The following is a 24,056-nucleotide window of genomic DNA, read 5'->3' as shown; positions in this document are numbered from 1 at the left end:
TTTCGGAGTCATATGAGAGTTTTTAGAGTTTGTAAGGCAAAGTGAAAAACAATACATAATTTAGCAATGCAATTACCGTAAAGTAAAATATCATTAACTCATTATATATGTCTTTTTTTTTTTTTCCCCAAGAACTTATTATATATGTCTGAATACAAAAGTGCAGTGATATTTTAAATAATCACCAATGAGTTATCAGTATAACCATATAAAGTGAAATAGTACAGCATGCGTTTGCATAAAATGGAACTTAGCTAATTGTTTTTGACGAACAAGGGCCTGCCATATGACACTGAACTATCCTTTTAAAATAATAAAAAATATATTTTATTTAAATAAAAGCATTGACAAAATTTGATAGCTTCAAAATGCGTAAGTGGGAGTTGGAATGGAGGATGCTCATGGTCAATCGCTCGGCATATAAACACAGACAAAAGATCTGAACAGGCTTTTTGCCATGGCCGGAAAAAAAATATTTTCAGAAAAACATATAGAAATTTTTCTGTCTGAAGAAGATTCAAAAATGAATACACGGAGACGTTGAAATATATATTCTTTTCGTTTCCATTTAATTGTTACCTTAAAATCTCTCTTGTCCCCAGAAACTAGATCCAAAAAATGGATCCAACAAGTCAAACCGACGAAACCCACCACCTTGCTCAAGAACATTCCGATGACCATGACCACCAGCTTGCTCGAAAACATACCGATGACGATGACCACCACCATCACCATTCACCCCAAACCACCGACCCTTTTTCAATACTCCTCCAACCCATCCAGTGGCTACAAATGCTCTCCTCCCAAATAAACCCAAGTTTCATCTTCGGTGTGGTCCTCGTTTACGGACTCAGTCAAGGCTTTTCTGGATCTTTCTTCAAAGTAGTCACCGACTATTACTGGAAAGACGTTCAGAAAGTCCAACCCTCCGTCGTCCAGCTCTACATCGGCTTGTACTACATTCCTTGGGTCATGAAACCCGTCTGGGGTATCCTCACCGATGTTTTCCCTGTCAAAGGGTATCGGCGGCGGCCGTATTTTGTTCTCGCCGGTGTTCTTGGTGTGGCCTCGTCGCTGATGGTTGCTCTGAACGGGAATTTGTCTGCCGTGACGGCGTTGATTTTCTTGGTCGGTGCGACGGCGGCTATGGCAATCGCAGACGTGACAATCGATGCGTGTATTGCTAAGAATAGCATCGAGATCCGTTCTTTGGCGTCGGACTTGCAGAGTCTGTGTGCTTTTTGCTCGTCGGCCGGAGCTTTGGTCGGATACTCCACCAGCGGGTTTTTTGTTCACCATCTGGGTGCCCAGGTACCCGGCCCACATTTCTGTCTTTTTCATCTTTGTCTTTTCCCTCCTCTTTGACCCGGTCTTTTTCTTGCAAGCCGTCCACCCGAACCCGTTTTGGGAATTTGGACTAAGAAGTCTTTCACTTCCTGATATTATTTTATTCCGCGCTTTTACTTATTTGTGTTTTCTTTAGTGCTTCTTCCAAATCACCTTATACATTTTTGATTTTACAAGGTTTCTAAACATACAATTTTTCCAACCCCCTTATAAATACATATAATTATAAGCTCTACATGAGCAGAGAACACACGCTTCCTTCTCTTCCAAGTAATTGTACTTAATTTTTTTTTTCCTTAAAGTTTTCTGATTGGTTATGTAGGGTGCCTTGGGTGTTTTGGCAATCCCACCAGTGTTGGTGACTGTTCTGGGCTTTATGATATATGAAGAAAGAACCACCCGCCTTCCTTCACAGAAAAAGCGGGTACGAAATTTTCCCCTTACCTTTTTTATTTTTATTTTTTTGATGTTTCATTGCTTTTAATTCTCTCCGTAATTTATGTAATTTTTCGAGGAAGTTGCACACACCGCCTACAATGTATAATTATATGGTAAGGAAAAAAAATAAATAAATAAAATTAAGCACCTACCCAAAAACAAAAAATATATATATATAAAAAAAAATTATGCTTGTGTCATGTGTCATGTCAACATTGAATTTGAAGTCAACCAAAGATCACGTGCATCGTGGGCATGGATTTTTGGTTTTGCTTGATTAACAATATTATTATAATACGAATAAAACGGGTCTCCTCTATGATAAGTGTAGCAATAAGAAATAAGAAATTGTTTTCTGGATTATATAAATGGATGTATATGCATACTTGACACGTCCTAGTGGTTTAGCAGCTCAAATTTCTATTTCGCAGGATTTTTTTTTATTTAAAAGCTTTATTGGAAGATTAAAATTTTTTTTATTAAAAAATAAAAATATTTAATAAAAATTAATAATTAATAAGTACTTATTGATCAAAATATAAATTTTTTAAAACTGTTTTAAAAAAGTTCAAATTTTAAATTTTTCTAAAAAAATTCTTCTTTTTTATCTCATATGTAAATGTAATAAGCATTTAATGCGTTTTTTTTATTTACAACCAAAATTTATTAGTTTTTTAATAAAAAAATTTTTTCAAAAATATCTATTATATAAAGTTCTATAGATTAAAATTCTATTTTCATCAGCTATGTCAAACGGACCAGAGATGTCTCACTATGTCGTTCATTCTTTTTCTATTTATTTATTTATTTGTTTTTTGTTGAAGAAGAATATAGCTATTCTTGAAGTACCTAGTGCGCCCAAATTAAAATGCAGATACTTAATACTCACAAAAAAAGAAAAGAAAAAAGAATGTATAAGCTTAATTATCTCACAAAGTATATGAAGGATTATTTAAGTTCGTTTCACAAATAATGAATGTTTTATGTTTGTATGTATGGCTTTGTGAAATTGCAGGCAGTGGGAAAAGTAGTAGTGGCAGTGAAGGGCATGTACAAAACAATAAAATTCCCACAAGTTTGGAAGCCATCACTCTACATGTACCTATCTTTGGCTCTTAGTTTAAGTACTCATGAAGGCATGTTTTATTGGTACACCGACCCAAAAGCAGGTCCTGCATTCTCTCAGGTCTCTTTCTCTACCTCTCACACTACAATCTACAAAATTTTGCAAAACACCCATTACTATGTATGTATCTTCATTCCTCAATACATGCCAACCTTAATTCTATCTTATTCTCTGTGAGAAACAGGAGTTTATGGGTATAATTTATGCAATTGGTGCAATGGCTTCCATAGTAGGGGTTCTAATCTACCACAAGACCCTTAAAGACTACCCTTTCAGAACCTTAATCTTCTTCTCTCAACTTCTATACTCCATCTCTGGAATGCTCGATCTCATCTTCATCTTTAGATGGAATTTGGGTCTTGGAATCCCCGATTCCTTCTTCGTTATCATGGAGGAATGCGTTTCTCGGATCGTAAGCAGACTTAGATGGATGCCCATGATCGTACTGAGCACAAGGCTTTGCCCTCTTGGCATTGAAGGGACATTCTTTGCTCTGCTTATGTGCATCGACAGCTTGGGTGCGTTGTCCGCCAAATGGGGTGGAGGAATGCTTCTTCATTTGCTGCGTGTTACGAGGAGTGACTTCTCGAACTTGTGGTTGGTTGTTTTCATAAGAAATGTTTTGAGGTTTTCTACGCTGTGTTTGATATTTTTGGTTCCCACAGCGGATCAATCCGAGGTTTTGGTTCCTTCGGACCTTTTGACAAATAGTACATCTGCAGTGGATGAAGAAGAAGACCATGAGAGCTTGGAACTTGTTCCGAAGAAAGAGACGGTGAGAGTTTAATTAGATTGTGCAAAGTGAACAACATTTTGCTATTTGTCACCGCCGCATACAACTCAATGTGTACAGAATATGTGATATGTTGTTCTTGTTTCGTAAACTACCTTGTTTTCTAACATTAATTTCAGTTTTATAAAAATAATTCCCAATTCTTTTTATTTTATTTTTATAAAAAAAATTCTTTTTATCTTTTTTTTTTTTTTTTGGCTGAAAAAATTATTTATATCTTGTTCTTTTTGAATTTCCATCTTTTATCATTGTAATATTCTAACACCTAATTTTATGTAGACTGACATTCTAATACTCTTAACAACCAATTTCATTTTTCCAAAAAAAAAAAAAAACAATTCTATGCAGCATAGCCAAAAAAAAAAAAAAAAAAAAAAAAACTAAATAAATTTTATGTAGAGATGTTTTGGGACTTTAAAAAGCGGCCCCCTTTTTTTTTTTGTCAAACGACATGTAGTACACATGGCATAATAAATGTTTAGTCAATTAGTGTTGTTATTGTCGTCTTTTTATTATTATTATTATTATTATTTTATTTTTTTGGGTAAAAGTCATCTTTTCATTATTATTATTATTCTCAAGAGATACCATATACTTTTTTGAAAGGAGATTTCAACACTACTAGTTATTTCAATCTTTTATCTTTAAGGAATAAGAACAAACATAAATATCTGTACGACTCAAAAATAATTTTGAAGTTAAATGATCATAATGTTTATAAAAAAGAAATAGAAGTATTTAAAAATTTATTTTTAAACTCAGCTTTTAGTACATAAACTTGTCCAACCGTATTATTATTATTTTTTAATTCCTTTAAAGTGAAATGAATTTATAATTTCTCCACGCAAACTTAAGCCCAGCTATTGAAAAGTTATTTCAAAGAAAAAGCAAAGAAGTTTCAAAATTCATTCCAAGAAATTGCTGAAAGAAACAGTGGGAGTTCAGCCAGGGGAAAATTTCATCTAAATTTCTTCATTTTTGTCTTTATTACAATTAAAACCATGTTTATAAAAAAATATATTTAGAATTCTTTTACCAATTTTTTCAATTAATTTTTATAATTAAATATCATAAATATAATTATAACAAAATTAAAAAGATTTAAATAAAAGTTACCATTTGATTATATTTGCAAAATGAACGGTATTTTGCTATTTGCGACTGCACACACAATTGGTTAATATGTATAGAATACGAGAAATGTTATTCACGTTTAGTAAACTACCTTGTTTTTTTTTTTTTTTTTTTTAGCTTAAATAGTAAACTATCTTGTTTTGTAACATTAATTTCAATGTTTTATAAAAATGATTCTGTATTTTGTATTTTATTTTTAATTTATTTTGATCACTTTTAGTTTCCATCTCTCATCATTAAAACTTAATTTTAGGCAATCTCATTAATATTTTGGATCAATTGTACTTTGTTAATATTAAATTGCATAGATATACACTAAAACCTTCAACTTCAAAATGTAACTATTAATATTTTTAATTTTTAAATTTATTATAAATTGCTTGAATTTATAGTTTTGACCAAATAAATTCATAACAATTATATGCAGAAATTTGCATCCAAAATTGTGAGAAAAGATATTAAAATGTTGATTAATGAAAAAAATATAAATATTATCAATGTGTTTGACTAAAATTAGATTTGGACTAATTTATAATAAATTTTAAAATTAAAAATTTAAATGGGTATTTTTGAAAATTAAAAATTTTAATTATAAAATATCTCATTAATATTTTGGATCAATTGTACTTTATTAATATTAAATTGCAGAGTTATACGACTAAAACTTTCAACGTTAAAAATAACTATTAATATTTTTAATTTTTAAATTTATTATAAATTGGTTGAATTTCTAGTTGTGACCAAACAAATTCATAACAATTATATGCAGAAATTTGCACCAAAAATTGTGATAAAAGATATTAAAATGTTGACCAATAAAAAAATATAAATATTATTAATGTGTTTGACTAAAATAAGAATTTGACTAATTTTTTATAAATTTTAAAATTAAAAATTTAAATGGATACTTTTGAAAATTAAAAATTTAATTATAAAATTCTATAAATTAAAAATACTTAATTTTAAAATGTTTATTATTTTTAGGAAATGAATTGAATTTATAATTTCTACAAGTAAAATTAAGCCCCAGTGTTTAAAAAGTCATTTCAAAGAAAAAGGAAGGAATGACTTAAAAAAACCAAAAGCAAAAAGTAAGGAATATTAAAAAAAAAAAAGAAAAAGAAAAAGTAAGGAAGTGTCAGAATTTACTTAGTCGAGAAGAAATGAGACATTTTTATCTATATTTATTTTTATTTATGTTTTTAAAAATATGAGTTCAAATTATATGAGATAAAAAATTTAATTTATTTGCAATATAAAAGAGAAAAAAAAATTATTTATCAAAATATACAGGTTTTAGACGAAACGGAATAATTGAGTATCTTATCTGTGCACATGAAAACATATGTTTAAATCGCACCAAATGCGAGAGAATTTCGAATAATTTATAAATTAAGTAAATTTGTTCAAAAAGAAAACATAAAGGTTTCTATGCCTTTTTTTTTTTTTAAATGGTTTGGATGCTTCTCTATCCTTTGACAAGTGGAGGGTGGCTCTGCATTCCAATAGTCCATTTTATTCCATCAGAAAATAAAAAAGAAAGAGAAATTGTCCATCTTGCCCTTCGCGTCTGACGTGGCCCCAAGTCAATGGCCTTTACCAAAGTCTTCGTCTTTCATTTCTCTCTCTCCCTCAAACTCTCTCTTTAAGATGTGTTCGCGTCGCTGCAACGGAACCATTAGCTTCCTGTCGTGTGAGCTTTTGGTCTTCACCATTCCACATGGTAACATTTTCTTTTCCTCTTTTCATTGTCTTTATATTTTTCAAAATCTTTTTTCATATCAGATTTTTAGTAAATAGAACGAATCTCATTTTTCCGTTTGCAATTTTCTAAGATTTTTCCCAATGTATTAGGGTTCACCTCCATGCAAAAAAAATTAGGGTTTTTTGGTGGGTGAAAATCTTCCCTTTTTTGTTTTTCATGGCCCTGTTTGGTTCCCCTTTCGAATCAGAAAAATTACTTTATTGTTTGCTACTTCAAATCATTTTGCTTTGTTTTTAATTTGTTAATACAGGATTGAAAAAAAATATATTTAATTGGGCTTACATGGTAGTTTAGTTTTTCGTTCTGTTTCTAATGAAAAACGGTGTAGAAAATAAGCTCAAATTTTCTCATACTGAAATACTTCGCCTTTTAATTTGTGGGTGGTTTTTAGCTTTTTTTTTTTTTATAATTTTTTTTCTTATTTAAATTTCTGGATGAGATAGTACATTGTTTCGTGCCACAAAGGAGAAGTTTTTTCTAATTATTTTATAAGTCTTCACTTACTATCTTATGGTAGATAACTTCACTTTGACTTAAGTGCAAATTTTATATGTAAAAATATATATATGTATATGAACTTGTGTTATATATTTTCCGTACACTAAGTGTTCAAGTTTTGTGCCAAAACTGAATTTTTCTAAGCAAATGCTTCTATTCTCCTACTCAATTGTTTACAAGATACTGGTTGGATTCACTTGATTTTGTCTTATTGGGATGTTAAAATTTGGTTGTCCTCATATGTAGGCTAACAAGCATACTATCATTCTCATGCAAACTTCTCAGAACAGAGCTACTAGAACATTTATGGATTATGAATCGATAAGTCAAGCTATGGATGGTATGTTTTATGTATTGATATTGTTGTTAATACAGCATTATCATCATATTCTGTATATATTGACTCAATGGTTCTTTAACTTGTTAAAAGTTTGTAGTAGGTTGTCACAAGCTGATGTTGGAAGAAACTAGATATTGCATTTTGCTTCCTACAATTTGTTACAGTATGGGATATGGTTTATGAATTTTCTCCTGAATTTGATGACTTATTTTATCTCCTTCGTTCTGTTTAAGTTTCTTCTCCCATTTAGTTGAAGGCTAAGTGGTCATTTTCATAAGCGAGATCTGTACCTGGACAAATGTAAGTCATAGATGAATGTCATCTGAGTTATTGGTGTGTTAATGGAAATGGATTGAAGGATGATTTTGGGATTTTTGGATGTGGAAATTTTTAGTGGAGAAAAGTAGGCAATTTGTTAGATTGCATTTCTGTTAAAAATGATCTGTTGGATTACAATAATCTTTGCCACCGTGTGGATGGGCTATTTCAGCTTGTAGGTTGAATTTGCTGGACAATGGTACACACTCAGAATTAAAGTTATCCAATAATCTTCTTAGAGGATAAGGAAGAACTATAGGAAAAGATAAGACTGAGCTCTATCAAATTTCATGACCTTGTATTGTAAGAAGGCTGAGATCACTAAAATAAACTAGCCATACTAGTTGTAGAATCTTTGTCTGGACAACTCTGGTTCAGTCCCTGCCCTGTCAAAAATCCTTTGTTCTCATCTGTCTACAGATCACCATATGTAAATACTGCATTAGCATTGTCTGATTTAAATCTGTACAGAGGAAGTTCAGAAGCGATTTCCCCTCCCTGCTGCCCTCTTTTTCTTCCCTGTTATTTGTTTCTGTTCCTCTGATCTAACGGTTGTGTACTTGTTTATATTTGTAGAGGATGGGGGTGATATGAAGTGTGAGTGATTTGATTTGAGTTAAATTGCTCCCAAATTATACTCTGGATCAAAACCTAATTTCTTCTTTGCATTGTATAATGATATGCTGTTGTGCTTGTACAGGTATATGCGGACTATATGAGAGAAAGCTGAAGGAGTTAAATCCAGCAAGTAGAAACATCACTTATGACATTGCAGATCTCTACAATTTCATTGATGGCCTTACAGACATGAGTGCTCTAGTGTATCTCTTTCTCTCTCCCTTTCTTTTTCTTGAGGCATTGCAGATCGCTTAAAAACCTTGTGTCTTAACAATTTTTGCGACTTAATAGCTATATCCATGCTCCTCGATTGTTGAAAAAGATTTTGATATCGATTTTTTGGAATAACCAGCTGCCTGGCTTTCTTTGCTATGTCCTTGAGATTATCCTACCCTTATTTTTTTATTTTTTATTTTTAAGTTTTTGTTTCTGCTTTATCTCCGAGCATTGTTTAGGCGTAGCAGCAAATATTCTATTTTCACTTGGAAACTGAATTTCAGATGTCTTTTTTTTTTTTTTTTTCCCTCCCCTTACTACCAGGCTACGAGGCCGTATGGGGGTTTTACCTTCCCTGATGTGATAGCTGATATATTTTTGTTGTCTGGTTCTGGCTTACAGTTACGACCATGGGATTCAAGCATACTTGCCATGTGACCGACAGTGGATTAAACAGCGGACCTTCCAACACCTGAAGAAATTGGCGCATTAAGTGAAGTGTGATGCGGCAACTTTGTTATCTAATGACTGCCCAACAATATTTCTAGACATGAATTACATATAATAGAGGGAAAAAGGCTTGAAGTGTATAATTTGAAACAATGTGGGATTTACTTCTGAGGTTGTGCTTAGACTGAAAATTGTATTCTGTCTCTGCACATATGTACAAGTTATCCGTGCTTCCATACTAATTTTCAGGTGGAAAGCTACTACTTAGTTTAGAAAGGTTGGGTTTGTATTGAAATATGCACTGTAATTTACTGTATTTTTTGTCTTTTAAATTTTACTGTTTGTCGTGAGATGAATGGAGTTGACGTTTACTAAGATTATATGTAAATTCACTTTGCATTTGGTATTTCAACTGCTTGCATTTTCTTGCCCTGCCTTGTAGTAGGGATCACCTCCCATACGTCTTTGGTTTGTGAAATAATGTTATGCTCATTAACATAATTGTTGATTCATACAAAATTGCATGGGGGATCAGTAATAGCAAATGATTTTCAATTTTAAAAAAAATTTATCTTTAGTTTATAGTTAAAATTAACTTTAATTTATAGTTAAAAGTATAAGTGGTTATATTTTGTAAATTAGTTATTTTATTTTTTTGGACAGAAAATAATTTGAAATGATGATCTAGTTTTCTAAAAATAAAATTGGATAACTTCATTAAAGTATTATTCGACTGGCTTAATGATAATAAGTAAAAAAATATACTTCATACATAATAAATATTTGATCGATTTAATAAATTATTTACAAAAAAATAATTACATGTGTTAGGGTATTTTGGCCGCCGCCAAATACAAGGTCACAGTCAGGGGGCGTTTGGTACACAGGATAGGTCCGGATCGGACGGGATCGGACAGGATAGGTTCGGATCGGACAGGATCGGACAGGATCGAATAGTGCAGTACTGTGTTTGGTATAGTTCTGGACTGAATGTTGGACTAGTTGGCCCATGTTTGGTACAGGATCGATTATTTTATAATTATAGTATTTATTTTGTTATATATACTGATTGATCACACTGATTCAACATTAGTTGTTGGGGGAAAACTTTTTTTTTTTTTTTTTTAATCTCTCTGGGTCTGAATTGATCAATGAAATTGATTATTGGTTCTAGCCAGACATATACATGCACAACATAAAATTAAATAAAATAATTCAGGTTTTTTGGTGATGCACCAAGTTCTTCAGTTCCTTTGGATTAAAAGATATGAAAATTCATTAACTAATTCAAGTGTTTTCTTCAAAAGAGTTGAACTGATATTTTATTGAGGAAAAGAGAAGAGCAGATGGTGATGAATTTATTTTCATTGGAAAAACATAGAATTTTAATGCCCCAAATCAAAGACAATCTATTTACCCAAAAAAAATATATATCATAGACAATCTTAAAGGACAAACCATTGCTCTGACTCAATATTTTCTGTTGTTTTTCATGGCAAACTTACAAGAAAGGAAAATTTTAATCTTGAAATTCAGTTGTGATAATAAAATTCATACATTTAAGGTGATTAAATAAAAGCATTCTGCACTATCAGCTACCAAAATCAGTTTCAACACTAAGCTAATAAAGCATTATGAATTGTCCTATGCTGCAACACACATCTCTTTAATGGTGGTACTAATACATTCATATGACTGATTACTCGTTAAAACAATGGTGGAGCTGTTGTAAGAAGTGCTGAGCATGCAGATACATTTCTTTAAAGATGCAACAGCCTTGGAGGGTAGGTAACTGTGGGCGGGTTCGGGATGGAATCATTCAGACCAAGATCATCAACAGGTGGTCGCTGCCTATGGTGATCAGTGACTGATTGGTAAGCCATTGCCAATGCAAGAACCTGCATATGAAAAAGATGGTATTAGTTGAGTTGGAATTGAAAATCAAGTTGTCTTTCTTTCTTTCTTTTTTTTTTTTTTTTTTTTTTCTTTTTGGGCAGAATTAAGCTTACAATGCTGTCTTGGTAAGGAGGAGCATAAATGCCAGTGGTGACAGCAGTTCTTCGTAGACAGTCAGTAGAAGGTGGATTAGATATGTTGGTAAATGCTGTTGGTACAACAATCACAGGCAAGCCAACAAGATTTCCCATGCAAACTCTTTCCCAATCAGTTGCACTGCCAATCAATGCATCGACAGTAAAACTCTCTCTAACCTCTTGAATCAACTTTCCTCGAGATCGCTGTGCCTGTTTTAGGTGTTGCAAATGGTTCAAGAAGTAATAATCATAAATTCAACCTATAACAGAAAACCTGTCAAATATGAACCCCCATATGTTGTAATTGAAATTTCAAGTTCTCTTCTCCCTTCTTCTACACCTCGTTATGTAACTTTTCAAACCATCTACACATCATGGAATACAATTTTGGATTCAACTTCTAATAACCAGCCTCAATTAGTTTCTTTTTCTCTTTTTAAGTCTAACTTAGTTTCATTTTTTTCAGATTGTCATCAATTCCAAAAACTTAAACTGTACATCAAAACCCAAAAAACAGTTAGAATTTACCATTGTTACCAAAAGATTAAGCTGTTAAAAAATGAATATGCATGTATATAGTATATAAAGTTTACACGAACATATACTTAATATATTTGATATTTAAGCCAAATATGAAACTATTAACAGAAAAATGTCTTTAGTTTCAAACTGTAAGCATATGCAGAGAAAATCCACTGTCATGAAAGTTATCCAATATTTTTAACATGTTTATATGATAAAACATGAGAAGAGACTTACGTGAATCAATTAGAAAGCAATTTTCAAAAAATAAGCTCCTAAACACTAAAAGCTGATTAAAAAGTAGACATTAAAAAAACCTGCACATAGTCTACTGCTGGGAATACACAGGCACGTCGCAGTTCAGTAGGCCATTGATCTTGGCTTTCATAATCATCATCCTGTCCCAACCGCTGCCACTCATCAAAATGAGCCAACATATCAACGTCCATAGTAAAGTTCACAATGCCTTGAACAGAGTCAACCGCATACTTCAGCTCGAAAGGGACCATCTTAACACCTTTTGATGCAAGAACATGTACAACCTGGAATGTATTTCCGAATTAGTATATTTTTGAGATCCACATAGTGGAGTAACAGAAAAATAATATATCTTGGATTTAAAAAAAAAAAAAAAGAATTATTACCTCCATATCAGCATCATCAAGATAACCAACACTAAGTTTTGTAATGTCAATCGAGAATGGATCATCAAGGGAAATGTCTTTTGATGAAAGATCATCTGGATCTTTTCCCCTAATAGCATCCAGAATAATTGCACAATCTGTTGCACTTCTGCAGAAAGGATACACTCATCACACCGGCTCGACCAACAATGCCAAATGTTGGGCACAATGCTGTCACGCCACAGCGAGCGGCAGGCAGAGTCATCGAGCCAACTGTTTCTGATCCAATTGCAAATGGAACCATACCTGTCAACATTTCTCTAATAAGTCAATGAATACTCCTTAAGAGTCACGTGGAATGTGTTGTACCTTAATCAATTGTGGGTTTAGCAAAGGTACTAAGAAGTGAGCGTAATATTTAAAGCTCAACTTCTTTATACGTGGTTGGGAATTTCCACTATAAACTCAGAACTTTCAGCATTATCAGTAAACTCAACATTGCATTAGAACTTGGTTGTTTAAAATAGTCTTGTGCTTTTGACCTCATTAACTCCTGCTAATGATTATTTTTCTGTCCATGTTAAGAGGGTCTCCTGATAGCTTAAGTATATTTTTTCATAATTTATTAAACACCATGAAAATATTTTTGAAATCTAGAAAGATAAAATTCTAAACAGCTGAAAATGATACCAGCAGAAGTACAGGCAGCTGGTCCAGCTGATGAACCTGTAGAGAATTCCTCAATGTTCCAAGGGTTCCTTGTCCTACCACCAAACCATATATCATCATATGCCAGTGATCCAGAAACAAGCTTCGCAACAAGAATTGTTCATGTTTAATTCAAAAGCTACTTTCATATGTCATTTTAGTATTTTTTTAGTATGAATAAGTTGCAATCTTTATACAAATTTGTTCGAAGACTAAGTTAAAATCTTTTATAATCATTTTTAAGTTTTCTTTTTGAACTTTTGCAGCAGATTAACAAGAGACTAAGACCAGCAATATCGATGTAAATTGAACAAAATGCCTATGACAAAGCAAAAAACTTATTTCTCATATCTAGATTTATGGAGGTTTTTGGACTGTAAACGAGACACCATATTTACCAGGTGATGATGGCAGATCGATGAAACAGAGGAAGGATGCAGCAGAAGATAAACTCACCGGCCAGAAATGCTTCGAAGGGTAGTTTGCCTCCAAAATCAAGCTTCTTCCTCCTGAATATCAAATCAAGCCCTAACATAAATAGATCGAAGCTTATTTCGCAGATCAACAAATGACATTTCCCAAAAATATTTCATAATTTTTTAGCTAAAAATTAAGGTAAAAAACAAAAAAAAATAACAAGATGATGATGATGGAAGATTGCCGAAATAGAAGAAGAAGACATGCTCACCGGCCAGATGCTTCGAAGGGGATGGTGATCGACGATGCTTCGAAGGGGATGGTGATGCGAGATCGACGATGCTTCGAAGGGGATGGTGATGCGAGATCGACGATGCTTCGAAGGGGATGGTGATGCGAGATCGACGATGCTTCGAAGGGGGCGGCCAGAGATGCTTCGAAGAGAGCTCGGTGGGACAAAAGTGACCCAGTCTCCAGATGGGTCAGATTTATCCCCCTCATTTGGGATAAAATGATCTACGGGACAAAGCTGTCCCCCTCCCATTTTCACTTTCCAAACACCGGACTGGGACTGGGTCCTGTCCTGACCTGCCCAGTCCGGCGTAACAAACACGCCCTCAAGGGATATATGTCCTCAAAAAGAAAAAAGCGATGATAATAAGTTTAAACGGCAAAATCGTAATTTGGGAAATCTGCACAGAAATTCAAAACAGCTGGACCAATACGTTTGGTTTGTGTTTTCGGTTATCTGCCCAGCCGGGTGATCTAATTGTAATTCACTTGCTAGAAATTAGAACCCCTCTCTCTCTCTCTCTTCTCTTCTCTCTCTAGCTTCTCAATCGTTCACTCACTCTTTTGGTAGCGCTATACTAACAATACCTCTATACCATCCTGACTTGGCCCGCTTCGACTCGGCCTTTCTTTCGTGATAGTTCCTAAGAAGTCTCAGTCGGCCTTCTCAGCAGCCTTGTCGTCCTTAGAAAGCAGATATCGAATCGAACCTTGCAACTCTGCTTATTCCGGTTCGTGAACCCTGCTTCATTACAAGTTTCGTACTTGTATTATTATTATTATTATTATTGTTATTTTCTAATTGGACGATGCGGTGGTTTGATTTATTGAAGAATAATCCGACTTTAACTGATTGAGTCGAATCTATTTAGTTTTTTTTTTTTTTTTTTTGTTTTTTTTGGGGGGGGGGGTGTTGAGTCGATTGGGATTTCTTGGTTCGGTTGTGGAATTTGGAAGAAAACCCTAGTTGAATTTATGAAGATAATGACTGGTTTTTATATTTGAACCCAATGTGTATTTTAGGTTGTTTATGGTAACGATTCAAATCACATGACATAGTTTTTCAGCTTAAAAACCCTAAGTTTTCAGTCCACAATTTGGATTTTGAGTTTGGACGTTATTTTTAACATATGTGATGTGGGTTTTCAATCTCCATGCAATTTATGATATGGGTTTGAATTGGATGTAGGACAAAGTGACGGTTTGAGCTTTGGACATGCTTTTTTTTCGTAAATGTATGACTTTGATCATGCTTACGAGTCATGATGGTGTTTGAAAGATATATGAATTGGGTTATTGAATGCATTATTTACCCATTGATGAGGTTTGATTCATTTCTTGAAGCTTGCTTTTCGAACTTGATGCTGAAATGAGCTCTTTCTCTATTACACGGAAAAAGACACCCTTCCAAAAGCATAGAGAGGAAGAGGAGGCAAAGAAAAAGGTGGTTCTATTGCTTAACCTGAAATATGTTTTCTAATTATATTAATTTTTCTTTTAATACTTGTTTTCTGTTTTTCCAGAGAGCTGAGGATGAAACAGCACGATTGTACGCGGAGTTTGTGGAGTCTTTTCAAGGGGATAATGCACCTGGGTCAAAAGCTTTTGTTCGAGGAGGATTGATTAATCCTAATGAGAGATTGAAGACAGATTCTGACGGTTAGTACAACACCAAAAAACTTTATATAGCTTTTTTGTTGCTATGATGATAGTTTTAATTTTCAATTTTGTTTTATTACTGTTACGTTTCGTACTATGGATAAATAGATATCTTTATATCATGATCCGGACACATTAATAAAAGTATGGAACTTTTTATTCATTCGCGGATGGCAGGTGAAAAGTCCAAAGATGGGGTATCTGTTCCAAAGAAGGGAAGTAGGTAAAGAAATGCTTTTGATTAACCATGTATAATATCTTGATAAGGCATCATAAGTAGGAAAATTGTATATTGTGATTATCTTTTCAAATAAAATAGTCTTTTGTTGTTATTAGGGATTTAGTTGTTATAAAGATTAAAGAAAATGGAGATTTCTTTTTGCTGTATACATGATAATCTCAGAAGCACACAAACATTTTGATTTTATTCCATTTTCAAATATGGATTTCAGTGATGTCATTGTTTTTCTTTTAAAGATCGAGTAAGAATTTAGTTTTTATTTTCTATGCTGTTTTTATCACACACACACACACACACACACACACATTTATGTATATATATTTTTCTCATTAACAATCAGTTTGTTCACTTGCACTAAAGCTGTTATGGATGATGCCCTAACTCTCTATATAAGAATTTCGAGACTCAAAGTCTGGTGTTTCGTCCTCTATTACATCTGTTTACAGCTGGGCCTTTCATGGCTCACAAACAATAAGCTACTTGTTATGGATGATCCTTTGCAATGTTAGAGAAAATCTATTGTCACGAACCATAAACTTTCATATACAATGTCGAGATTTCCTTTCTAACGTATGGATAATAGTGTTGAAGAATATGAACAATTCTTCTACAAAACTTAGTGCTCGACTCTCTGCTCTTCTGTTATAGCAGTTTGTTCATGTTGACACTAACGTCTTTTGCAAATTGCTTCATATTTTTAGGATTATACTTTGGATGTAAAGTTCAAATTTCTTTTTATACCAGTGGACAAACTTTATTGGATATTGGAAGTAAATTTTAAATAGTTGCTTTGTCTTTTAGGACAGAAAGGTTGCCTTTGGAATTTTGGGCTTATGTATTTCTCTATTAAGCCTGTTTGGGCATTTTTATTTTTTATTTTTAATATTTGTAGACAAAATCCTTACTTTTCTGCTAATTAATCTTCTGGTTAGAGTATGTTTTGTAATGTATTGTTTTTGCCAGATGGGCTTTCTATCAATCTCCCATTACATATTAAAGGAAACACTAGTTTTCCTAAAGTTTATTAGTAGAGAAGGTGCACCCTTCTGACAAATGTGTTGGATTTTGATCAGATAACTCATTCAAAAATCTCAAATATATTATGAAACGTTTTGCACTACACTTCTTCGTTCAACTAGTAGATCTAAAGTTACACTCCATTATCTTCTTATTCAGTAAGCAAACGACAGATTTTTAGAGACAGAGAGAGAGTTGGTTTATGTAGAATTTTGTATTGAGCACTAGTGCTTTTGTGCATAGTAGACATTCGTATTATTTTGATTACTGTGCCTCTCGTTTGTAGCAGTCTGTTTCAAGAGGCTTCGGAGATGCACCAATCCAAGGTGTTATGTAAGCAATGGCTTGGCAATTCTTTACAAGAAGAAGGAATGGTGTTTAAAATAATCTTGTTTATGAAATTCATTTGAAATAAGAGAATTTAGTTGATGTGGGACGTATTGGGGAACACCATGTTTACTTATCTGGTAGGCTTTTAAGGTTTGGGATTTTGTAGTTTAAAGGGTCGGTGTTGTAGATTTGGAAGTTTTAGAGCAGAAATTCTATAGGAATTTATTATTTCTAACTTATCAAATTGTTTAACTTATCGTATCTTACCAAATTGTTTCTTGAGGGAAAGCTTCAGTTACAAGAAAATATGTCAATCATTTTTCTTCTGCAGGTATGTTCCATCTTTCATACCGCCTCCTCTGGCATCCAAGGGGAAAGAATCTGAGAAAAAAGTTAGTATCCCTATTGAAATCAATGGATTTTTCTGAGTAGGATTTTAATTGAGTTTGCTGGTTTTCATTCTTAATCCTTTTCATAACACCTTGTAGAAGGAGGAGGAGAAGCCAAGAGAGAGAGAAAAAGGGAAGTCTCGAAACATAGATCATTTCATGGAGGAGCTGAAGCATGAGCAAGAGATGAGGGAAAGGCGAAATCAAGAACGTGAACATTGGCGTGATGGGCGCCACAATGAAAATACTGCAGTAAGTATTGACCTGTAGAAGTGGCTTTAAATATTTTAATTTGATGTCTTGGAGTGTATATTTTTATTTTGGTATGGTGTAACAGTTTCTGAAAGGATGTTCATGTGGGTTGTGGAGATGCCATTATACATATATTAATATATACTTTTTGTGTCTAGTGTTATCAGTATTTGTCTTGAGTTGACCCTATTGAGATTTTTCTTTGCATCACTACAAGTACAAGATTTTGTATTATAGGATCTATCATTTATATATAATACATATACTATTTTCTCTTTTTCTTAGGACTGTTTTTACCTTCATTTTTTTTTTCCCAAAATGTATATGAATGCCTTTACTAAGTTATTTTTTTTCCAGCCATCTAGTCGTTTTGATGAACTACCTGATGACTTTGATCCAAGTGGAAAGCTTCCTGGATCATTTGATGATGGTGATCCACAAACTACTAATCTATATGTTGGAAATCTCTCACCACAGGTTGGTTTTCATTTATTGATATTATTTTGCTTTTGTAGTTGATTGATAATGTATTTTCAACTGTTAATTTATCGGTTCTACAATGAAGGACTTGTGCTCATTGTTTTTAATTTCTCGTTTTTATTCTAGGTTGATGAAAATTTTCTTTTGCGAACATTTGGAAGATTTGGGCCTATTGCTAGTGTGAAGATAATGTGGCCTAGGACAGAAGAGGAGCGAAGACGCCAAAGAAATTGTGGCTTTGTAGCTTTTATGAATAGAGCTGATGGGCAGGCTGCAAAGGATGAAATGCAAGGTTTTAGTTTGCTTCATTTAGATGCTGTTGTTTTATGTCTACCCTCATGCTATTGTATGCAGTGTGAAAGTGTCTATGCTTAGAGTTGCTTTGTACAAGTATATAATATCAAATATTATTTACTAATTGGTATCAGATCAGCATGCTCAAATGATTGGTTCATGTTACCCCTTTCCGTAATTCTTTGAATACCTTTAAGATTATTGGTAGTCATTTAAGTTTTTGGATCTCACTTTCATACAAGAATCTGAAGTTTGAATTGAGTAGAATTTCCTAAGAATTCTTTTGTCTATCTCAAGGGCAGACTGCATCATGAAGTCATTAACCATGATTAGTTTTTTTTAATAGCAGACTGGTAATGAGTTAAAATTAAGCAGTAAAAAAGTTTTTGATTTTATATTATCTTCTATTTGCACCAAACAATGAAGAGGAAATGAGGGAAAAATAATTTCATGTGCAGGGGTGGTTGTTTATGAATATGAGTTGAAGATTGGATGGGGTAAGTCTGTTGCTCTTCCATCACAAGCACTACCTGCTCCTCCACCAGGACATATGGCCATCAGGAGTAAGGAGGTTGGTAACATTACTTAAGAAAAAAAAAAATTGATGCCTTGTTTGTGTGCCATTCTTTTCTTTTCTAGTATTTGATTGTTTGGTAAAATCCTATGCCTGAGGATTTGGCCAAATATTTTATATGATGTTTGTATGGTATAGAGTTCACTTTGATTGATATGATGAATTCTTTTCTAACAATATTCCATTTTCTTGTTGATAGGGTGCCACTGTAATCCTGTCTGGTCCATCAGGTCCACCTGTTACGTCTGTTCCAAATCAGAATTCTGAATTGGTAAATTAACTGGATGAATTCTTTCATATCTAAGCTAAGTTTATACTTACATCTTTTCTTTCTTATTTGTACATCTCTTTGGTGCGTAGGTTCTAACTCCAAATGTTCCTGATATTACGGTTGTGCCACCTGAGGATGATCACCTCCGTCACGTGATTGATACAATGGCTTTATATGTTTTGGATGGAGGATGCGCCTTTGAACAAGCAATTATGGAGAGAGGTAGAGGCAATCCTCTTTTCAACTTTTTGTTTGAGCTTGGCTCAAAAGAGCATACCTACTATGTCTGGAGGCTTTATTCATTTGCTCAGGTACATCCTTTGTAGTACTATAGACATGTGTCAATTGCGTAAGCACAGTTCTGTTATTAGTTTCAGGCTGTTTCTTGGTAGAACATCTTTTTGTTCATTAGGGTCGGTGCCTTATCCTTCATTGAATGGCATGTTTATGACATATGAGATTGAAGATTTTGGTGATCTGTGGTTAATGCAGGGTGATACACTGCAAAGGTGGAGAACAGAACCTTTCATTATGATAACTGGTAGTGGAAGGTACTGCAAATTTCATGTTTCTTTAAATTCTAACTGATTCATTTGTTTGTAAGCTTTATGCAATTTGTTTAGTGAGTTGGTCTAGGTCTTAGATTAGTATAAAAATCTCATATGACTTCTTAAATTTTTAGATGGATACCACCTCCTCTGCCAACAGTGAAAAGCCCAGAGCATGAAAAAGAGTCTGGCACAACATATGCTGCAGGAAGAAGCAGGGTATTTTTTAAATGCTTTTGTCAGGCCAATTTTTTTGTTTGTTTTCTTTTTTGTTTCTTTCACTTTCTGTCATTGTTTTAACACTCCCTTTTTTTAATTATTATTATTGTTATAGCGTGTAGAGCCAGAAAGAACTCTAACTGATTCACAGAGGGATGAGTTTGAGGATATGTTGCGTGCATTAACATTAGAGAGGAGTCAGATAAAGGAAGCTATGGGATTTGCATTGGATAATGCTGATGCAGCTGGAGAGGTAATGGTGATAAGTGGTATGGTTGTGTTTAACTTTACAAACGTAAGATTTATTTAAGTAGCAGATAGCAGAAACATTGAAGAAAACACAGAGGAATTACCAAAAGAATGAAAAAACAAAAAGGAAAGAGGGAAAAGACCAGGTTCTGCTTTTATATTTTCTCATATGGTTTGCTTGCTTTGCAGATAGTAGAAGTTCTAACAGAATCATTGACACTTAAGGAGACCCCTATCCCAACTAAAGTTGCAAGACTTATGCTTGTCTCTGATGTACTTCACAACAGTAGTGCTCCTGTAAAGAATGCATCTGCATATCGTACAAAATTTGAGGCAACGTTACCGGACGTAATGGAGAGTTTTAATGATTTGTATCGAAGCATTACTGGAAGGATCACTGCTGAAGCCCTGAAGGTAAAGAACGCAAAAAAATTTCAACTTTCCTTTCTTCTCTCTCTTTATTTATTTATTTATTTTTCTTTCAATATTGTATAATTTAAATGTTCTCTTGAAATCTGCAGGAACGAGTGCTGAAGGTATTGCAAGTATGGTCAGACTGGTTTCTGTTTTCTGATGCATATGTGAATGGATTACGAGCTACCTTTCTTCGATCTGGGAACTCGGGTGTGGTTCCTTTTCACTCAATATGTGGTGATGCACCGGAAATAGAAAAAAAGACCAGTTCTGAGGATACAGGTGATGCAGGTAATAAGATGAACCAAGATGCTGCTTTAGCAATGGGAAAAGGTGCAGCAACACAGGAGTTGATGAATCTTCCCCTTACTGAGCTGGAAAGACGTTGCAGACATAATGGGTTGTCTCTAGTTGGTGGTCGGGAAATGATGGTTGCACGATTACTGAGTCTGGAAGAGGCAGAAAAACTGAGGGGCTATGAGTTAGATGATGACTTGAAATATGGTCAAACTCATTCAACTTCAGTGAGATATTCCAGTAGCAGGAGAGAAATGAACAATGAATCAGAGCCTGGGGGTTTGTCTGGATGGAATCGTTATGTGGAGGACGAGTTGGAGTCTCAAGGGAAAGGGTCTTTACCTTTGGCGCAGATCCTTCCCATACCACAGCCTGAACTAAAAGCGTTCACAAAGAAAGAGAAAAATGATCCTATTTTGCCAGCTTCTAAATGGGCTAGAGAGGATGATGATAGCGATGATGAACAAAAGAGAAGTGCTAGGGGTCTTGGTTTAAGCTACTCATCATCTGGTAGCGAAAATGCTGGTGATGGTCCTAGTAAGGCTGAAGAGATGGAGTTTGCAACTGATTCAAGCATTCTGGCACAGCATGACAGTGGAATGTCTGAGGAACAGAGGTTATTTTCTACTTTGTAATTGATTGTTAGGTTTCATGTATTGGGAAAAGATGCTCTAGAATGCCTTTGGAAATAGTAGTATTCTACATTCTTTTGCGTGGAAATGGTTTCTGTTCTCCCCTCCCCACTTAATATAAAAAAAAGGAGAAGAGATAGATAGAGAGAGAAGAAAAAAGAAAGAAATGATGAGAAAAAATAAGTAGGGAAAAGAATTGCACAAAAGAAAAAAAGAAATGATTGGATTGATGAGTTTATTATTGGGAAAGGGATCTGTTTTATTAGATTCCCTGCTGTACGTGTATATGTATCAGTCTTTCTCCCTGCAAATACTGTTTCTCTTTTTTCTGCTATTGTGTGTTCACATAATGATGTTTGACTACAGGCAAAAGTTGAGACGTCTTGAAGCTACTTTGATTGAATATCGTGAATCTCTTGAGGAGCGAGGTATTAAAAATCCCGAAGAGATTGAGAGGAAAGTAGCAATTCATCGTAAACGGCTTGAATCTGAGTATGGGTTATCAGATTCTAATGAAGATGCTTCTGGGAGTAGTAAGTGAAAACTGTACATGAATAATCAAGTTTTAGACATCTCTCTATTTCATCATTTGTTCCATATGCACTTTAGTTTCCAGTGTTATTTTCGGTTTTTGCGTTAGCTGCTATTTGGTTAGTTGTTAACTGGAATATATGTTTGAGGCATTTGGATATATTTCATGTCTTTTGTTTATATATTATTTATTTGTTTGGTAAGGTTTCAACTAAAACCTAGTGCACACCTCCACTTTAAAAATGAAAACGATAATAATAACAATAATAAACAATACAAAACCAGTCCACCTCTTCAAGATGCGAGTAGCTTCACTGGGACAGGTCTGGGGGACATGTGCTTTTTCACAGTAGATACCCCCTCTTCTCCTATGTCTATGTTATGAGGGCTCTCCAACGCCACTTGTTGGTTGTTATCTGTAACACTGAGCATTATTCTAGTTCTTGGTTCTGAAAACCTAAGGTCACTTTGAAAACTAATTAAGCGTTGTCTATCTGCTTAACTTGTTTTACTGCTAGTTTTTAAATTTGATTGGCTCCGTTAGTTGTGTCCAGTTCAATGTAACAGCTGATGTTTTGTAATATTCTTTTGTACTTGTTTGTGTCTCAATTGCTATGTATCAAATAATTCTAGCATTTCGTTTTCATCTCTCCTTTGGAACTGTAGGGAAATCTTCAGAGAGGAGGGACAGACATGAAGCCCATGATACATCAAGAAAAAGGCACCGTAGCCCTAGCCGGAATGAAAGCCCTCAACGAAAATCATCAAACCGAGATAGAGAGAGAGAACATGATTCGGACAGGGAGCGAGAAAGACATAGGGATAGGGACAGAGAGAGAGGACATGATTTTGAAACTGAAAGGGGCAGGGAGCGGGATCGGGAACGTGAAAAAAGTGGAAGTAGAGAAAGGGATGATCATGAGAGGGACAAAGGCAGAGAAAGAGACAGAGATAGAAGACGGAGGGCAAAATGAGTGTGTTGATGTAGGTACCTCCAGTATGAGTTGCGTGGGTAATTAAGTTAGAAGTAGATCATTTTTTTTGAGCTGTTTCGGAAGGTGTGATAGGATAATTTAAAATGAAGAGATGCCAACTTCATGTTGGATATGAACAGCTATGGTCTATGGAAGAATCCTGTAATTTTAAGGTTGAGAAAAATGTTCCCTCACCCTCGATCTCCTTTACAAGGAAATATTATTCTTGCTGAGAACATTGTATCCAAATGTATTTTGATTTCAATTTGAAACACATCACTTTGTTGTTTTTAATACCGTGGCAAGGTTGCCAATAAGGCAAACGAAGAAAAAAACAAAAAAGGGAAATGAAAAAGAAAAAGAAAGTAATATTTCTAATTTAATATTTAAGAAATATTGTAATCTCGCACGCTGTCATTGGAGCTCAATATTTTATGGTATGTTTGGATAATGGTAAAATTAATAAGAACTTAATTTTTTTAAAAAAATAATAATTTTTTTTTATTTGGATATTTATTATGAAGTGAAAAATGTGAATTTAAAAATTAATATAAAAAAATATATGAAAAATATATGAAAAAGTTATTTTAATCTATAAATGTATCATTTTAAACCTTTCAAAAAAAATAATTTAATTTTTTTAAAAAATATATGTTTATTTTTAATTTATTATATAATATTAAATTTAATTATTTACAGGTTCCAAATTAATTTTCAAAAAGTTAAATTTTAAAAATTAATTTTCCTCTCAACTTTAACACTTAACCATATAGACCTTAACAAAATTTATAGACCAACAAAATTTACGGATTCTTTCTAGAGTAGTTTTTGTATTTATTTTCTCTTCAATTCTGTCATGAATTATATGTTCCTTGAGTATCTTTAGACAACAAATTCTTAAGGCTTTTTCAATATACAGTAAAGGAATGGATGGATTAGAAATAATTTAAGCTTGAATAATAATAAAGAAAGAAGGTCTACTTATCTTTCAAAATAAATAAACACGTTGGCAGTCGTATGTAGTTTCAAATAGAATTTTCCCAAAAAA

General features: G+C 33.6%; 3 protein-coding genes and 1 pseudogene across 4 annotated transcripts; 3 read left to right on the top strand and 1 right to left on the bottom strand.

The window, feature by feature from the left end:
* Positions 1-143: 143 nt before the first annotated feature.
* Positions 144-3,837, top strand: LOC107419875 (probable folate-biopterin transporter 6). The gene is made up of 4 exons (XM_025074691.3): positions 144-1,311; positions 1,670-1,771; positions 2,801-2,971; positions 3,096-3,837. The coding sequence occupies exons 1-4, from the start codon at positions 619-621 to the stop codon at positions 3,696-3,698; spliced, it is 1,569 nt and encodes a 522-aa protein (XP_024930459.3). The 5' UTR covers positions 144-618; the 3' UTR covers positions 3,699-3,837.
* Positions 3,838-6,409: 2,572 nt separating this feature from the next.
* On the top strand, positions 6,410-9,449 carry LOC107419929 (enhancer of rudimentary homolog). 2 transcript variants are annotated; one of them, XM_016028768.4, is made up of 4 exons: positions 6,410-6,561; positions 7,348-7,441; positions 8,460-8,580; positions 8,996-9,449. In XM_016028768.4, the coding sequence occupies exons 1-4, from the start codon at positions 6,559-6,561 to the stop codon at positions 9,084-9,086; spliced, it is 309 nt and encodes a 102-aa protein (XP_015884254.1). In that variant the 5' UTR covers positions 6,410-6,558; the 3' UTR covers positions 9,087-9,449. The 2 variants fall into 2 exon arrangements, with proteins under 2 accessions (XP_015884254.1, XP_048332051.1); XM_048476094.2 differs by lacking the exon at positions 7,348-7,441 and having other exon boundaries at positions 6,474-6,561.
* A 1,101-nt stretch (positions 9,450-10,550) lies between these two features.
* On the bottom strand, positions 10,551-13,050 carry LOC125422857 (uncharacterized; annotated as a pseudogene).
* A 1,091-nt stretch (positions 13,051-14,141) lies between these two features.
* Positions 14,142-23,302, top strand: LOC107419873 (protein RRC1). The gene is made up of 18 exons (XM_048475399.2): positions 14,142-14,368; positions 14,982-15,081; positions 15,161-15,296; positions 15,474-15,519; positions 17,216-17,276; positions 17,373-17,525; positions 17,883-18,002; positions 18,132-18,297; positions 18,758-18,870; positions 19,073-19,144; positions 19,234-19,455; positions 19,637-19,695; positions 19,827-19,911; positions 20,027-20,164; positions 20,350-20,574; positions 20,682-21,487; positions 21,870-22,036; positions 22,701-23,302. The coding sequence occupies exons 2-18, from the start codon at positions 15,007-15,009 to the stop codon at positions 23,006-23,008; spliced, it is 2,952 nt and encodes a 983-aa protein (XP_048331356.2). The 5' UTR covers positions 14,142-14,368; positions 14,982-15,006; the 3' UTR covers positions 23,009-23,302.
* The last annotated feature ends 754 nt before the right edge of the window (positions 23,303-24,056 follow it).

This window comes from Ziziphus jujuba, chromosome 5 (genome assembly GCF_031755915.1).
Source record: "Ziziphus jujuba cultivar Dongzao chromosome 5, ASM3175591v1".
Lineage (NCBI taxonomy): Eukaryota > Viridiplantae > Streptophyta > Magnoliopsida > Rosales > Rhamnaceae > Ziziphus > Ziziphus jujuba.
Note: the sequence above shows the minus strand (reverse complement) of the source record. Positions and strands in the feature narration are given on the sequence as shown.

Coding starts and splice junctions, on each gene's coding strand:
- LOC107419875 (XM_025074691.3), top strand. CDS start 619: ATGGATCCAACAAGTCAAACCGACGAAACCCACCACCTTGCTCAAGAA. Junction 1,772..2,800: donor TTCCTTCACAGAAAAAGCGG/GTACGAAATTTT, acceptor GTGAAATTGCAG/GCAGTGGGAAAAGTAGTAGT. Junction 2,972..3,095: donor CAGGTCCTGCATTCTCTCAG/GTCTCTTTCTCT, acceptor TGTGAGAAACAG/GAGTTTATGGGTATAATTTA.
- LOC107419929 (XM_016028768.4), top strand. Junction 7,442..8,459: donor GATAAGTCAAGCTATGGATG/GTATGTTTTATG, acceptor GTGCTTGTACAG/GTATATGCGGACTATATGAG. Junction 8,581..8,995: donor ACAGACATGAGTGCTCTAGT/GTATCTCTTTCT, acceptor TCTGGCTTACAG/TTACGACCATGGGATTCAAG.
- LOC107419873 (XM_048475399.2), top strand. CDS start 15,007: ATGAGCTCTTTCTCTATTACACGGAAAAAGACACCCTTCCAAAAGCAT. Junction 15,082..15,160: donor AAGAGGAGGCAAAGAAAAAG/GTGGTTCTATTG, acceptor CTGTTTTTCCAG/AGAGCTGAGGATGAAACAGC. Junction 19,696..19,826: donor ATGATAACTGGTAGTGGAAG/GTACTGCAAATT, acceptor TTAAATTTTTAG/ATGGATACCACCTCCTCTGC.